The sequence below is a fragment of the Silene latifolia genome, chromosome Y, assembly GCF_048544455.1.
Source record: "Silene latifolia isolate original U9 population chromosome Y, ASM4854445v1, whole genome shotgun sequence".
Taxonomy (NCBI): domain Eukaryota; kingdom Viridiplantae; phylum Streptophyta; class Magnoliopsida; order Caryophyllales; family Caryophyllaceae; genus Silene; species Silene latifolia.
This window is the reverse complement of record NC_133538.1, coordinates 352,879,582-352,898,481: the sequence shown is the minus strand read 5'-3', so window position 1 is coordinate 352,898,481 and position 18,900 is coordinate 352,879,582. Positions and strand designations below refer to the sequence as shown.

The 18,900-nt window shown below is 38.5% G+C and overlaps 1 protein-coding gene across 1 annotated transcript; it reads left to right on the top strand.

The window, feature by feature from the left end:
* Positions 1-3,051: 3,051 nt before the first annotated feature.
* Positions 3,052-3,810, top strand: LOC141631633 (protein FAR1-RELATED SEQUENCE 5-like). Its single transcript, XM_074444275.1, has one exon. It carries the CDS (start codon positions 3,052-3,054, stop codon positions 3,808-3,810), a length of 759 nt encoding a protein of 252 aa, XP_074300376.1.
* The last annotated feature ends 15,090 nt before the right edge of the window (positions 3,811-18,900 follow it).

The following is an 18,900-nucleotide window of genomic DNA, read 5'->3' as shown; positions in this document are numbered from 1 at the left end:
ATACATATTATCTAGTTAGTAATTGTATTAGTTTTTGGGTTAGTCTTGGGTGCAACTAAGAGGAGTGTCTCTATACTTGAGACTTGAAGATCTTGGAGGATCATCCATTATATTTAAGCTCAAGAACAAATAAGGAAGGTGTCCTTATTTGTGCCCAAATTTCGAACCATTTTGTATGTAGGAAAAATGATTTGCTCCTTATATTTCATTATTTTGTTATGCATGCACTAGATCCACATAAATATAAATTACGGGTAATTTATAAAATGAATTAGATGAGTCTAATAGGGGTATATGAACCTAACAATATCCACCACTATGGTGCTGAGGAACGTGCACGAGATGGCTACCCTTTAGAACGTTGGAACGGACCGTGCTCAGCCAGTGTGGTAGAGATGAGTGGGAGATGACAGGGGGTGTTTCATAGCAATGGGGTGGACCCAAGTACGTGGAGGCACCCGACTACCTACGAGTATGGTTGCCTTGCACTGCTGTGGGGAGCTAACTAGATGAGGAGGGGAGATGGGTTGGTGGTGACTATGCTGTTGGGGAATATCAGGGAGCTAGGACATCGGGCACAGGTGGTGGTAATGACATGGATGATGATGTGGGCGTTGACCCTTGAGCTAGTTTTATTTGTTGTTTACTTTAGTTTGGATGTTTCTTGTGGATTTGTTCTTACTTTTAGACTTTTGGATTTATTTCGAATATGTGTAAGTTGGCCATTAAGGTCAAGACTCTACTTTCCATGGTTTGCATTGTGTTTAAGACTTGATTCTCTATGTTAGTCGATGGTTGAATTTCGTGTTGCATGTAAAGGATTGAGTTTTCATGGTGTTAATTGAGAAAATCACGTTCTAGTTTGGGATACTTGACCGCGTACCGCATACTCGGCCGAGTATTTTCAGGTACTCGACCGAGTACTATGAGCTGAGTCCGTGTTTTGATTTTGTAATTACGTTGCTTGGTTGTATGATTTTGGTAGAGTTTGTGATTGTTTTCTTTGTGAGGTTTGATGGGGCCAAGGAGTGGGAGATGTGATATTGGTGTGACGGAATTGTGATTATCCAACAACCTGGTTGGTATATGAGGCGGATGTGATATGTGAATTGTCGCGGATAGAAACATGGTGACAATATGGTACTATTTTGTGCGTTCAATTGTTATACGTTGTTACAAGTATCTGTGATTTGAAGTTATGTTAATTCCACTTAATCCAAGCATATTGCATTGGATTAAGTTCGTGCATGGTTATAATTGATAAGAAGATGTGATGATTACTTTAGTCCATTGTTGTGTTGAAACGTTTATACCGTCCTTGTTACAGTTGGGAGTGAACTTTGAGGACGAAATTCCTTTTAAGAGGGGTAGATAACTAGCGACAAAAACTTGCACAAACTTCTTTAAAATGTTGCTTTTTAATCTTTTAATTATTTAAACGATTACTTTAATATTTAAGTTTTTACTATTTAATCTACTTAATCGTATCGACCTTACTTCTAATCGATTAGTTGAAGGGCATGGTAGTAATTTGGCTGTTGGGAAAACGTTAATGTTATGTTTGGAAAACACTAGTTTTATGGGTGTTATAATAATGTCATGGTGACTCTGTGATGGTAGGCATGTAATAAAGTTAGTACATTGGTGGCGGTGTAATAACTTTGTAGTATACACGTTGGCGTTAATTGAAGATTGCATAAGTGTTGTGTGACCCTTCATGTTGCTTTGTTGAGTTACGGTTGGCATGTGGGACGAACTTCAGTGACAAAGTTCTTTTTAAGGGAGAAGGACTGTAATACCCGCTCTATTAGGGAATTGTTGACTGACCTTTTGACCATGAGTGACTTTAGTAAGGCAGATAAGGGGAGATTATATTGCCATCGTAACTTGTTATTGACCTAGTAAAGGTCACTCGACCAAGTAACTAAGGTACTCAGCCGAGTGCGACAAACTCGGCCGAGTATGTCCCAGACTCGACCAAGTGGCGTGTCTGACAACGTGTTAATATAAAATGCGGAGGCTAAAACGAAATTCATTTCCACGATATCTTTTATCTTTTCTAAAACCTAATTTCCTTCTCCCAATTCTCTCATCTCCCTCTACCAATCACGAATTAGCCTCGAACACTAATCCGGGAAGGGAGATAGCTTATGAATGGAGTCACCGAGTTGGGTTGTCACCACCGCCGGCATCTGTCTATTCTTCAAGGTGAGTTTGTGAATAATTGGTTATCTTTCAGTAGATATTGAATAGCATAGTAATAGGGTATGATTGTTGTTTATAGGGTATGATATGGAGTCTTGCTCGGCGTAGTATGATTGATGCATATCTATGGAATGGCGAAAAGGTAGGGTTTTCCTACTCAGTCGGTTATATAATTGATTATAAGACATGATTGTGATTGATTGTTGGTAATATGATTATGATTGTGGATGGTGATTACATTGGTTGTTGGATTGATTGTGTAGCAATTTTCGGGAGATAGTTCAAACCCCATGTTCGCCCATTGTGGTTCCCGTCACAAGGGTGATGAGAAAATTAATGATCTGGGATTCGCTCGTTGCGATGAGCGGGGCTTAAGTGGCAAGGCTGCGGTCCCCACTGGCGGTGTGGGTTTCTCGTTGCGATAGGAACCTGGCAGCGCTGCACATTTCAGTGTGTAGTCAGTTACTAGTGACTCTTGGAGGTTGGGGGATTGTGTGGTTACAGTTTGCTTGGATTGTGTTATTGTGAGTTCTTATTTTTAGTTGTGCAGTTGGCTGACCCCGTTTATTATTTTCAAAACTGTGGTGATCCATTCGGGGATGGTGAGCAGTCGGCTTAGCATGTATTGGATTTTGATGTAGCATGTGGGATATGGACGGGGAAAGTCATCACACTTTCTTTAGGTTGCTTCCGCTGTCACCTTATACTTTAGTTTTTCATCTCATTTCATTTCGGAGTTGTAACTCGGTTTTGGTTTGGTTTGTAGTATTTCTTTTGATTAAACACTATTGTACCTTTAATCCTAATCTAACCCTAGTTGAGTTTTGGATGCGATTTGAGAGTGCAATGGACGCACAACGATGGACCCAATCTAAACTCATTGCACAATCAAAAAACACTTCTCCCTCGTTATTAACTCCTCTTGCTCTTGAAAAACACGCAGCAAATTCTTACACGCCCAAAATCCTTTACGAGTTTCAAGATGAATTAAAAGCTGATTCCTTTTCGTGTGGGGTTGGGGATAAACAAAAAGACGATAACCATGCAATTGACTACATAGACATCATAGATCAAGAAAGAAACAAAAGATATGTGGTTGGTTTCAAGATGGATGAAGTGAAACTGGTATGCACTTGCAACAAGTTTGAAAGACACAGAATACTCTGTCGACATATTCTCTGTGTCCTTAAAGATCGGGGATTTAAGAAAGTTCCAAGTGAATATCTACTTAGGAGGTGGAGCAAACTAGCAACCTGCCAGCCAATCTTCAATTCTGATGGGCAGTTGCTTGCTGATTGCAAGGTAGTGGATGTACATAAAAACAAAATCAGTGAATTGTGGTCGGAATTGTTCACTTGTGTGTCACTAGTTGAACAGAGTCCTATTTATTGTGATGAGTTGCTTAGGATTTTGCGTGAGTTCAAGGAAAGGGTAACAAATGTCCCAGATGAAAGTAGCAATAGTGGTATTGCAAAGGAAAAGGACAAGAATGCTGAAATTGGGATGCTTTTAGGAACAAGCGTCCCTAGTGAGATTAAGGTTTTGCCTCCAAGGCAGTGCAAAAACAAAGGCTCGGGAAAAAGGCTGATCTCACAAAGAGAATGAGTTGTGAAAGTGAACAAGAAACCGCTAAGAAAATGCCGGGCTTGTGGGGAGATGGCGAACCATGATAGTATAAATTGTGACCAAAGGACAACCGACATTGAGTAGAGTATTTTTTTTTGTAAAGAATATTTCAAGCATTATTGAATAATTCGGGACATTTTATTTTATTTGATAGATGTTGGACTTGTTTTCTGGATTAAGAGGAATGTAACACTTGTTTAAAGTGAGTTTTCTGGATTTTTTTACTAGTATCGTCTAATTTTCGAATTGATGAGCTGAGCAGGGGAAGACAAAATTGTTATTCTGATTTAGAGGATATAAAATAGGAGTTTTCCTGGTACCATTATTTCATGCACATAGAGCGTTATTCCATGCAGGTACATCGTTATTTCATGCACATACAGCGTTATTTCATGCACATATTAGGTGAGTATTAAGAAACACAAAGGTGATTAAATGTCTTGATTTGAATCATCGTGTACGACAAGTCTGGTAAAATGAGAATAGCCCAACATTATACCGCCATTGTTTGCTTGGACTTGTTATGTCACTATCTAGCTCAATGTGCTTTAATAACGAATTGACCCAACATCAACAAATAATGTATAGCTTCATGTGAAAATGAGAATAGCCTAACACTTAGATGTGATTAATTGATGTGGGCTTATTTCAATTTAAACCCGTCCTATTAGCATATTAGGTGAGTATTAAGAAACATGAAGGTGATTAAATGTCTTGATTTGAATCATCTTGTACAACAAGGTTGGTAAAATGAGAATAGCCCAACATCAACATGATGTGGGCTTATAATGCATATTTTGGCTCACTTTTGATGCCTGAGTTATGTTTATCGAGTCGTGTTAGTCATATTTAAGAGGAAAATCAGTAATATAATGTGTAATGATCAATATAGGTTACATAATCTAAATTAAAATGCAACATTTTAAAAGTTCACTTGTGATTACTTTAAGATTTGTCCCTGGACACATGACTTACATATTTAATGCATGCACATTGTTATTTCATGCACATAGAACATTTTTTAATGCATGTACGATGTTAGAGAGATTTCCGTACGACCTTTTCGTTGTCCAATTTTGAAAATGGTCTCTAGTTTTCATTGCCTCATGACATGTTTTTTTCCAGAATTAGTCCTGAAACATGACTTCATGTCTTACACGACTTACATATTCCAAAATCTAATATGTACTCCCAAGACTTAGTGTATTAGATATTCCAGAATCTAACATGTACTAAGAATCTAATATTCCATAGTCTATTCAAATCAAGGAATCAGATCGGAAAAAAATGCAAGGCTCAGTGTTTCGAATGTAGGATTAGGTTCTTATCCACTCCCTTTGCATATCACTCGACTCAAATGTTTAGAAAATAACACCTAGTGATAATCCTACAAAAAAAAAAAAAAAGGAGGAAATATTGTTACGTAAAGGTCACCCCTAGACAGAATCTAATGAAAAGAAAATTAAAATTAGACAAAATTAAAATAAGGCATTTGAAAGTTCTTGATATTTACCTTTATCTTGGTTTGCTCCCATTTGATAAGATGTGCAATCATACTCTCAGCATATTCATCCAAATCCTACATATAAATTTTATTTGACAACAAATATTGAAGGCTTGAAATAAAATATACTGAATAATGTTTACAAAAGTTTGTTGAAAAATTGATACCTCGTAACAACGCTCATCAGTCCATGATGCTTGATCACAACAATTTTCTAGCCACTTCAACAAATAAACTCCACAAGCATACCCGTTGTTTTGTCGAGGCACATTCACAACCTCCCACTGAAAAGTTTTGATCTCCAACAACCTTGTGTATCTCGGAGAGTCTCTTGCGATGATCTCCAAAGCAGGCAGGAGCTATACAAAAACAAGACAATGAGTGACTGTGATTGTGGTATAAGATTATTTAATGCACATACAAGGTTATGTCATGCAAAGACAAGGTTATTTCATGCACATAAAGATCACCAACAGTATTTGCATTCGACAATGCATTTTGGGTAGTCAAAAAATGTTGAGCAGCCTTCCGTATATCATATGCCGACAGGAGCAGCTACGTTGTGGCGAGACGCCATAATAAGTCAGGGTCAACATGTTTTTGTGCCAAAAACTAATAAATTATCTGAAAATATGCGCAGTCTAGATTGCAAAAAACTAATAAATCATACCTGATCAAGTAAAAATTTACGTCTGACATCAGGGCGCCTGCCAGGTTGGTGTCGAGTATGAAGTTCATTCTTTTCTCGAAGTCAACAACACAAGCAAACCAGTGTGATCTCTCCACACAATAAGGAAAGAAAGCCTGAAATATTACAAAGTAGTCAAATAGGATGTATTGACTTCGAATGAAAAAAAAAGTGCATGGAAAAAAAACTAAGAGAATGTTTATTTACCAGTTGGGTTGTGTTTAGATTGAGAGGCAAGTAGTCAAGTAGGATGTATTGACTTCGAAACCCATTTTTACCGACAATTTCCTGAAATTTGAGAACCTTTGTCAAAATTCTTTGTAATTTCAAAAACCAAAAACAAGCATATGGACTCAATGAGGAATATGAATACCTTTATTATTTTTGGAAAATACACAACACTTGGGTTTCCGAGTGTCGTACGAATACCAACAACATCAATAACTATATCCATTACCCAATTTCCTGGCAGCAAGGTCTGCAATGCGTCTTGGGTTACTTGCAACTAGTCGGTTTCTAGAACGACCTCACTAATGATGCACATGTTGTAATTAGAAAACACGGAACAAAGAGTGGACAAAAACTGAAGTTTTAAAAAAGCTGTATGGTCAGTTAGAACTTACTCCTTATTTAATTTGCCCCATTTTTCCGAATATAATTGATCAAGTGTGCATCTGTATATCCATCTTGTAGCACTTGATTACCCGGAAAAGGGTAAAATAAAAGCTCCTTGATTAACGGGGAAAATGGAAAAAGGAAAAAGGAAAAATGGAAAACAAAGCTACTTCAGATTTCGCACTACCGAATCAGACCGCCATTCTTGTAAGCCTTTGCTTCAGCCGTCACTTGAACTTTGTAAGAGTTGTTTTGCCAAGTTAAAATTTCATTGCAAACCCTCACAATGTAACGTTTAACATCAACTCACTGAACAATAACAAGAACAGAAATCAACATCACTGCCTTCATATGTAACGCACATACAAGGCTATTTCATGAAACTACAACGCTAATTGATGCATCTTTATGGCTACTATTGTCATGAGACTTAGTTAGAAACACTAGATAAAAAGGTGAATTTAAATACAGACTTACTTCCTTTAGACCCACCTTTGAACCAACGCGTGCCTTAACCCCGTTGTACATCTCCATATGACACATGAGGTAGATTCCCATATCACGCTCCACATCTATGTCAAAGTGCGGAAGATATAACGTAGGCACAAAAAGCCACGCAGACGCCAACTTTGGAATCTTACTTGAAAGCGTAAGCAACAAGGTTTTCTGATAAAGGAAAAACAATGACAAATAAATAATCTCTCACAAAAATTAGACAAAAATCAGCCACTTTATTGTCAAAAGATCTGAACACATACCACGGATTTAACATGGAGAGAATAGTCAGTTGATGGAGGCATCAAGTGCATCACTTTTAACAAGTTCTTCGCAACATAGTAACAGAAAATAAGTGGCAAGGGGGTAACAATAGGAATGAAAACCTGTACGACAATGAAAACAAAGATAACAATGAAAAGAAAGACGAAAATGAAAAGAAAGACGCTTAGTTGAGTACAGCCATAGTAATGTAAGAATCTTGTAGGACTTACCAACTTCACGTCTGCAAAGTTGAGATCCAATGAGGCAATTTGTTCATTAAATTAGATGACCCGTATTAGAGAATAAAATCCTGGAATAATAGGACACTTATTTCATGCATGCACAGTGTTGTTTAATGCACCTAGATTGGTGTTTCATGCATCTACAAGGTTACTTTATGCATTCATATGTTTATTGATGTACATACAACTTCATGCATGTATAATTAGAGAATAAAATTAAAATGGAAAACATACGTCAATTGTATCTGTCAAAAATAGACGGCAAGGGGATTTATGATCTCTGAGTTTGTTTCGCTCATTCAAATAATCACACCACAGAGAAATAACATCTGTATGAACTCGACGACTAAGAAGCAAACTCATCATATGACTTCATGTGAGAGTCTTGCCCGCATGGCTAACCAAAACCTCCCTATACAGTTATGAAAACATGAAGCCTTAGTGTTAAAAAGAAAATATAATACATATATGCTGAATAAGATAAGATAAAAAATTATAGGAGAGTGATACGTACTCTGCATCTACGTCCTGTGAAAATGCATAGTCTCCTACCAGTCTTTCCGACTGACTCAAGTCACGAACCATGTCCACGTTTCTGATAAGGAGAGGCGACCGGTAAACATCCGTGACCTCAACACACCTCTTAGGGAGCACCCTCTTAGTTTGTAGTGTCTCAGTTAAAGACTCTTCTACTAGGGGAGAAGAGGGCACAGTTAGCAATTTATCCAATGATACTTAAGAGGAGATAACTAGAGGCGATGGTTGGGATGTTTCGGACAAGATCAGAATTGGCGATATTGGCGATAAAGGACGAAATACTGAAACAGGCGGTGTAGTTGATGTGCTTGCATAAGGAACACTTTTTCCAGCCCGCAACCTTGAATCAAGGAACTATTGAGAGGTATATGGTGCATTATCACCACTAAAAAGGCTGAAAGATGGTCCTTCCATAAGCGCCTTTTCCTTTTCCATTTTTTCCTTCAACATATTTTCATGATGTGAATCAAATACGTTGCCAACACGAGTATATGCATCATTAAGGAGTCCTACTAATTCAGCCATGACAGAGGGATCGCCTAGAAATTCATCATCTAAACAACTCATGTTAACATCCTCCTTCTTCAACTCCTCCTCCACTTTACCCTCTTTTGTCTTCAACTCATCCTCTACTGCCCCCTCCTCCTTTCTCTCCTTCATTTCATACTGATCTTTCTCCTTGTCCTCCTCTACTTCATCCTCCTCCATCTTCTCCTCTTGCTCCACTTTATCAAAACTTGCATGAACCCCTAAATCCTCAGCAGCCTCGGTAGCACCTTCCCTTTCACATTCAACACCTTTTATTTCACCTTCTTCTCTACTCTGCTATGAAAGGGAGAAGCCTACAACTAAATAATCGGCCAAATTTAATATTTGGGTGACAGCCGAGAAACCAGGAGCCTTACACTTAGCATTTTTAACTGCTTTGGTAAACTCACCATAAATGTCTGCAAGTCGTATGGCTGTGCCCGCCAAAACTTTGATGGATTCTTTCTTCCCATCAACCGGTTCAGCTTCAGCTTGAGGGTGAGGTTGAGGTTCAGTTTGAGGTTGAGGTTCAAGTTCAGGTTGAGGTTGACGTTGAGCTTCAGGTTCAGGTGCAACATAAACAAATATGGGTTCAACAGACCCCTTTGCAAAGCCGTCCCCCTTATGCTTCTCCAACCTAACCCTTTCTCTTATCTTCTCATCTGTCCAATTCGCTAACAAGGGAAATGATCGATGTGTTGTCCTCGTCATGAAAACAACTTGATCCAAGTAGATGATCTGGAAAATCAGAATTGGTCCCTTAAAATAACTCTTAGGGGATTTAGCTACAGCCGCCTTCCACGACATGAAGTTGGATATCATGGGACCGTGCAAATTTGCACCAATTCATATGAGGGACATCGGAGAGATTTGAAAGGGATCTTAAGATCCGAGGGCTGGGATGATAATCTACTGCCCCCATTAACAGAACATTGACGATATAGATGAGGAAATTCCTCTTGAAATCGTCTCCACCATCCCGTTGCTCCATCATCTTTTCTAAGAGATCCTTTTTGGTAATATCCGAGGTCAAAAATTGATCTTTAAATCTCTTGACAGCCTATGTGTACTCCTTTTCTTTACAGTATATTCCAACTGGAAGAACATCAATCGGTCCCATAGGAAGTCCAGTTGCAACATGGACATCCTCATCTGAGATAACCAGATTGTGGTTCATCATTGAACAGTCGAACGGAGTAAACGTCTCGGCAATCCATCTGGCCAAATGGCCATTGATTTCTTCTGACTTCAGCTGTAACAACCTTCCAAACCCCATAATGTGGATGGCTTCAATTTTCTTTTCGGATGGGTCCAACTTGATCAAACTAGTAGTCAAGGAAGGACTTATACGAGTGAGGAGATGCTTATACTTGTCAGAACGATTTGTTTTTTAGCAGTTTGCCTTGGCCCTTTGCTTGTTTCTAGAGCCTTCTTCTTGTTGTTGCTAGGAGGTAAATCTGGTGGGACTTCCTTGTGATCCTTGGGCTAGATACGCGGATTCCGTTGACGCGTTGGAATTTGTTCTGGTTCTGTTACTGTAGTACTTGGTTTGAGAGGATTATTTGCCAAAGTAGTTAGCATCAGGAAGGCATCTTATTTCATGCATATACAAGGTTGTTTAATACACATAGATAGTTTTTTTATGCATCTACAAGGCTACGTCATGCATTCTTAAGTCTGTTGGACCCCAAACACTGACCATTATTATTGGAACAAACGACAAGGATCGAGTATCCTAAAACGGAACGAGAAAGGGTTTAGGGTTGGATTAGGCGGACCGCTACCGCGGATCCACCTAATCCAACCTAAAACCCTTTCCCTTGCTACTGTCATTTGAATGGGAGGAAGACCTAAAGACAACCTAGAGGGGCAGAGTGAACCCTTTTTTTGGAGACGCGATTAAAAATAGGGGACCGAGTGTTCCCAAAATAGGACGGAAAAGGGTTTAGGGTTGGATTAGGAGGACCGCTACTGCGGATCCGCCTAATCTAACCCTAAACCCTTTCCCTTGCTACTGTCATTCGAACGGGAGGAAAACCTAAAGACACCCTAGAGGGGCAGAGTGAACCCTTTTTAGGGGACGAGATTAAAAATAGGGGACCGGGGGTCCTAAAATGGGACGGGAAAGGGTTTAGGGTTGGATTAGGCGGACCGCTACCGTCGATCCGCCTAATCCAACCCTAAACCCTTTCCTTTGCTACTGTCATTCAAACGGGAGGAAAACTTAAAGACACTATAGAGGGGCAGAGTGAACCCTTGTTTGGGGACAGGATTAAAAATAGGGGACCGAGTGTCCTAAAACGAGACGGAAAAGGGTTTAGGGTTAGATTAGGTGGCGGACCGCTACCGCGGATCCACCTAATCTAACCCTAAACCCTTTCCCTTGGTACTGTCATTCGAACGGGAGGAAAACCTAAAGACACCCTAGAGGGGCAGAGTGAACCCTTTTTTGGGTACGGAATTAAAAATAGGGGACCGAGTGTCCTAAAACGGGACAGGAAAGGGTTTAGGGTTGGATTAGGCGGTCCGCTACCGCGGATCCGCCTAATCCAAACCTAAACCCTTTCCCTTGCTACTGTCATTCGAACGGGAGGAAAACCTAAAGACACCTTAGAGGGGCAGAGTGAACCCTTTTTTTGGGGACGGGATTAAAAATAAGGGACCGAGTATCCTAAAACGCGACGGGAAAGGGTTTAGGGTTGGATTAGGTGGCGGACCACTACCGCGGATCCACCTACTCTAACCCTAAACCCTTTCCCTTGGTACTGTCATTCGAACGGGAGGAAATCCTAAAGACACCCTAGAGGGGCAGAGTGAACCATTTTTTAGGTACGGGATTAAAAATAGGGGACCGAGTGTCCTAAAACGGGACGGGAAAGGGTTTAGGGTTGGATTAGGCGGTCCGCTACCGCGGATCCGCCTAATCCAAACCTAAACCCTTTCCCTTGCTACTGTCATTCGAACGGGAGGAAAACCTAAAGACACCCTAGAGGGGCAGAGTGAACCCTTTTATGGGGACGAGATTAAAAATAGGGGACCGAGTGTCCTAAAACGGGACGGGAAAGGGTTTAGGGTTGGATTATGCGGACTGCTACAGCGGATCCGCCTAATCCAACCCTAAATCCTTTCCTTTGCGATTGTCATTCGAACGGGAGGAAAATCTAAAGACGCCCTAGAGGGGCAGAGTGAACCCTTTTTGGGGGACGGGATTAAAAATAGGGGACCGCGTGTCCTAAAACAGGATGGGAAAGGGTTTAGGGTTGGATTAGGCGGATCCGCGGTAGTGATCCGCCTAATCCAACCCTAAACCCTTTCCCTTGCTACTGTCATTCGAACGGGAAGAAAACCTAAAGATACCCTAGAGGGGAAGAGTGAACCCTTTTTTTGGGGACGGGATTAAAAATAAGGGACCGAGTATCCTAAAATGCGACGGGAAAGGGTTTAGGGTTGGATTAGGCTGATCCGCGGTCGGTCCGCCTAATCCAACCCTAAACCCTTCCCTTGCTACTGTCATTCGAACGGGAGGAAAACCAAAAGACGGGGTTGGGTAATGCACATGAATATCTTTTTGATGCATCTACAAGGATACTTAATGCGTTCATAAGGGTATTGCACCCCTAAATCACCATTATTATTTGGAACAAATGGCAAGGATCAGAAATCCTAAAATGGGACAGGAAAGGGTAAACCCTCACCATTGTTGTTACTAGAAGGCAAATTTGGAGGAACTTGCTCGGTAACTTTTGGCTCGATACGCGGACTCCGTCGACGTGGAGGAATATGTTCTTGGTCTGCTGCTGTAGGACTTACTTTGGGAGGATTATCCGTCAAATTAAGTAGCGTCAGGAAGGCAGCTTATTTCATGCACATACAGGGTTATTAAATGCACATAGATTGTTTTTTGACGCATCTATAAGGTTGCTCCAGGAATTCACAAGTCTATTGCACCCCAAACCCTCTATGTTAACAATTAAACATGTAATTATAAAACAATATAAGCTCGGTGATTGACAAAATAAGGAAAAGAAATTTCATTAATAAAACATAACATCCATACATGACAAAGTTCGACAACATCCAAAATGTAAAACAGCCGACTACATAATTATACAAGGGTGGCTTAATACATGTAATTATACAAGAGTACTACGAAAGACTGAAAATACGGCAACTTTAACACCTGAACGGTTAAAGGCCTAAATACAGAGACATCAAAATGCCAAAAAGTGGTACAAACTTCAGTAGTTGAGTTATATTTCGAGCAAGTAAGGTAAATATGAATAAGTTAAAGTTGCCCGAGTTGTTAACTTTGTTGAAATGGCAACTGTTATGTCACATGCTGGAGATGACGTAGCTAAAGCCTGAAGCAACTCATTCACGTGTGCACATTTAGTATCATCAAAAGCGTTAAGATGTTCTCTTTGGAAATGATTTTTATCTTGATGATAATGCAGGAGCAGTTTAGCTGCCAAATCTTGAGTCATAAAGCATTTGCATCTTTTATAAATTATTTTAGGACCCCTACGAATAATTCTTACACCGTTGATATCATTGGTACGTAGAGAAAGCCCATGTGCAAGTTCAATGCGAGGTGCACTTGGGTGTATAAGGAAATTCCTACAGACCAACGCCATGTTTGCCTTATCTTGGTAAGAATTAACTCGGTCAAATATGTTTTTCATTAGATCTTGATTATTTAAAACATCATCAAGTTGGTCTTGATAACGGTTGTCAGTGACCTCAACTTTGACTAAGGGATCAAATGAGAAACTCATAGGCTCTTTTTTTCTCTTACGTAATTCTCGGCAAAAAGTGCTTTACCTTCTGCAAGAATATTGACTACCCACCCCTTGTACCAATTGACCATACTTGGCTATGTATAAGTAATTGACCAATAAGATAGAAACCAGAGAATGACCTACAAGCATCACAAATTGAACTCTAGAATGAAAAAAATCATAAATAGAAACTAGTAAGGAAATAGTACAAGCATTCCGTCATTTGAAAATATCACATTAAGGTCTAGAATTCAGAAAAGCAATAAGATAAACTCAACTTAGAAGGACAAGATTAGAAGCATGTAGTACAGGTATTCCATCCAAGTTTAGAGAGAGCACATTCTATGTGTACAATAAACTCAACATATTGTATGCATGTACAAGGTTGTTTAATGCACATAGATCTCTTTTCCATGCACCTACAAGGGTACTTCATGTACTGACAAGGTTATTGTAGTATATCATTATTTTGGGGTAAGGGATGAAAGACGAAAACAGACGAAGCTATGCAGATTTTCTTACTCAAAGTACTTTGGTCAACAGCATCATTTATGCTTGAATTTGTTGGTTTTGGTGTGAAATAATCTTTCACTGATCTACCTCCTTTTATTGGTGGTTTTTTAACTGGTGGTTTTTTCTTCATTGCAACAATCTTTCGCCCCATATATGTGAATGCATTGACAGATATTTTAACACAGGTGAAAATAGAAACGCAAACTGTTGGACAAAGCAGATGTTGAAGAGCTTGAAACACAGCACATATACTAGACTAAATATCCATTGTTTAGAAATGAAATGTGAACAAATTCTGCAGTAATACGATGATATGTAACTTAAGTAACAACTTCAAATGTATACAATTTCAGGAGCAGGTCAACAAAATCCAGGTTAATTTAACAACAAAAAATCGATTCGAACTCGAAATGTAAACAATTTTAGCAGCAAATCCACAAATTAGAAGTTGATAACTAATAATCAAATTTTCAAACAATTATAAACTGTAGGAAAATGATGTAATCAAAAGTTCAACAATTTCAGAGCATAAAAATTCAGCAACAACAACTACTAATTGTAATTAGAAGTTTCATTAAGAAGAATACAGCAATTACCTAAACCTAATAACATGTTATATGATTGGCGAAATGGAATAAAGCATTTTCGCAAGTTGAAAATAAAAAGTAACAAAGGACATGTTGAATTAAGGTTCGAGTATTGCTTAATTTACTAAAACTAAGACTACAATCTCAGAATTTGTCATACAACAACAATTAATTAGCTTAGTTAGAGAAACTACAAGAAATTAGGGTTAGTAACCGGACAAAAAATTGATGAATATGAGCTAAAATAACATGCATGACTAATTAGGGAAAGTATGGAGTGAAATCGCCATTAATTTGAGCAGGTGAGTACCTTAATATGAAGGGATGAACCTCGTTGATGGCAGTTGAAGTGAATTATAGGTCCGAAAATGGTGCTGATGAACGACTTGAAGCTAACTTGAGAATCGAATTTGAGAATTATGATGATCGCAGCGCATGATCGGAGAGGATGAACGTTGATGAGAACTGTCGAAGAGAGAGGAAAAAAGATGAGAGAGAGAAAGTGTAAATGGGAAATGAATTTGAGATGGAAGGGTTTGGGTGCGCGGGTGTAACCTCTGTATTATGTTATTATTTTATTATTAGTATTATTAGTATTATTAGTATTAGTATTAGTATTATTAGTGGTTTTCTTGGTTCTCATTATCCAAGTGGTTCTCATAGGATCCCGAATATATATATATATATATATATATATGTATATATATATATGTGTGTATATATATATATATATATATATATATATATATATATATATATATGTGTGTGTGTGTGTGTGTGTGTGTGTGTGTGTGTGTGTGTGTGTGTGTGTGTGTGTGTGTGTGTGTGTGTATATATATAGGAATGGGATCATGTGAGTATACATTATCTTTTTGAGGATTGAGGATTCGTTACAATATTAGAGGTTCTTTAATACAATATCTCAGGTTATTCGATAAAATATCACAAAAAAAAACACCTGTGCAAAAAAAAATTACTATTTTTTTAGATTTTTTTTTTTTTTGGCAAAGGTCAGATTTTTCGTGATATTTTATTCACTAATCCTCAATCCTCAAATATTTAGGAGTTCTCACCGGATCCCGACTCTATATATATATATATATATATATATATATATATATATATATATATATATATATATATATATATATATATATATATATATATAACTCCTAAATATTTGAGGATTGAGTAACGAATGAAATATCACATCATATACAAAACAATATCGCGAGGAAAATTGTCAAACAAAACCACATAAAACTCCCAAAATCAGACAATCGTTTCTCTCTCTAAAAAATCCAAAATCAATCTAAAACATTTCAAACAAAAATATATCACAATCCTCTCAAAAATCTCATTGAAAATCTGCGAAAACCTAAAAATTCAAACACGATTTTAACTGTATTTCAACATCCTAGATTTGTTCATTCATTAGATTGAATAATCTCACTAAAAATCGCGCAAAAATCGTTGATGACACGGCTATCGCAACCCTATCAAAGATAAAACCTAACGGTCTCAACTAAAATGTAGCAGAGGCAGTCGAGTATCGAATCCACAGGGAGGTAATGTAATTATAGCTGTCTATTCTAATCCTATGGTAACAATTGGGGGGGTTTGATTAAATTTGATTCTAAACTAAGAGTAATAAAAGCAGTAAATTACGATTTAACTATCAAGAAGAGAGGGACATGTCGGGATTTCGGTTCACTACGGTAGTTCAACAACTCAGCAGCAAATGACTCAGACGAACTAATGTGAGACGGATGCTAGAAGGTCCTTTCGGTCCACTTCCTATCCTAAAATACCACTAACTTAACTTTCGTCCTCATTAGGGCGAGTCTCATTTATAGCGAGCCTATTTAGTCCAATCTTTCGATCCAGGATTAATTGTAGCCATATTAATGGGTGACATAGAAGCGTGCACTCAACTAGGTCGGGAATTACGGTTAAATTGCTATAGTGACATGAGTCTCTTATCGATTCATCTAATTCATTCACTACATCATCATTTTCCTACCGCATTTCCTAATCCCAACATGAAAGGGTTTAGTTACTCATGTTCGTAATTAATCTAACAAATTAGGTTCCCGTGAGAAAGACATAATGAAATAACAGTAAAATGCAATAAAGGAAATTAGGGCAAGGGAGAATGATAACATAAACAATAAATTAAAGCAACAAGCGATTATTATTAATAAAGAGAAAGGAGGGATTACAATCTGAGCAAATCCGGCGTAAAGAACACTGAATCCGAGCAATAATAATCCGAAATAAAAGTAACAGTGGAGAAGACAAAGTAACGTAGAAAGATACAGTAGAAAGTTTGATCGTCCGAAGATAGTAAAAAGAGTGCCTAATAACCTAATTAACTTAGGTTTAAATAGAAAAAGAACTAAGGTCTACGGAAATAACAACTCACGGACTAATTAAAAGCCCATGCCCGTGGAAACCTCTCGATCGAGTGGATTAAACCACTCGATCGAGCAACATCTCAAAAAAGTCACTCGATCGACCAATGGGTTACTCGATCGAGGACTTGGTCTTGTGCGGCTTACTCGATCGAGTAAGGAACAGCTCGATCGACCATCAGGGGGTGTAGAAACCACTCGATCGACCATCAAACAGCTCGATCGACTGATTTCGTCTTCATTTCAGCTCACGTCTTCACCCAAGTGTCTCGTAATGCATGCCATGACGCCTCCAAGTACAGTATCTCACCCTGGGACAATCCCGTCTCCTCTAAATGCATGCAAAAGGACAAAAAGGGGTGTGGTTTCACTACTTTCGCGATCATTCCTACAAAAAGGACAAAATACACCAAAGTAGCCAATTCGGGGCAAAATACTATAAAAATAGTATAGAAAAGCATAGAAATACGTGCTGAAATAGGCTAAAAAGACTATACATTAGGCACGTATCAAATCTCCCCAAACCAAACCTTTACTCGCCCTCGAGTAAACTCAAAACTAAACTATTGGAACGGAAATGATAACTCAGAGCTAGCTTAACTTGTCTACTTGAACCAATTTAATGCAACGAGAAATCAACGATTAAAGCCAAGCGACGAAGACGCAAACGAATTATAAGCTGTTCATAAATAAAGCTGACCTATCGACCTTGCAAGACCAACAAAACTGGACTCTCACGTGATCACTCTTCTCTCATGAAGCAAAGGGCAAATGTAGTATGTAAATGAGAGAAGAAAAGACAGTCACTCACCTAACTGCGACCTACATAGCATGCATGCAACAAAAATGAAAGACAATTCAAGTACTAATGCACAAATTCCAACCAATAATGTCCGTCACAGCCGAGGGTAGGCAAATAATATGGGAATAGTGAGGTTCAGGTGAGAAAAGGCAAAACAAGTTAAGGAAATGTGGAGGTAAGAGCGTCAAGCTAGTTCCTAACAGGACCATAATGAAACCATCCGGATCACAAACTGACTGAAAAACTAAGTACTAGTGCCCTTCACTTGGCACAAAACTCACTAGACTCAAAGCACAATCTCCTCAAAAAATATGGGATAGAACGGAGGAGTCGAGTTTACAAACTTCCCTTTTAAAGACACCGTCCGAAATAACGGTGAACAACAACAACTCTTGTCGATTGTACATCTTCGAACATCTTCTCAACTCTGACAAGAGGGTACAACTTTTTCCACAATCTCTCTTTCTTTCTTTTTCTTTTTCAACTCTTTTTCTGTTTTTTTTTTTCTTTCGTATTTTTTCTTTTTTTTTTTCTTCTTTCACGTTTTCTTTCTTTTTCTTTTTCAATACTTTTTTTCTTTCTTTCCTCCTTCCTTAATACTGAGACACCAACTCCCAACAAGAATGACAGCCAAACCTGCAGTGGAAAACATACCACAAAAGGACAAACTAACTAGCTTGACTAGGCATGCTTAGTTTGGAATGTAGCTAATGGGTCAAAAAGGCAAGTTTTGGTTAATGTGGAGCTAAATGGGTGAAAGATGTAAAGAAAGGGGAATTTGCAAGACCCTCCCTGCATGTGACACCAACCACAACCCGAATATGTGCATTTGACGAGAAGTTGAATGTCATAAATGTGCAAATGAGACGAACATGCTATGCAAGGAGTACTACTCTCAAAATTCCTAGTGAACTGGTCATGAATGTCACCGATTATGGCTCTAAAACTCGGAATTTTTAAGTAGTTTGCCGTTTATAGGTCAAGTCTAAACAATCGACTTATATTTGAACAGAAATTTGTAGATTATGCGTATGACAAGGCTAATAACTATCAATAAAAGTGCAAGGCTCAAGTAAAATGACAAGTTATAGTGCAGCTTCAT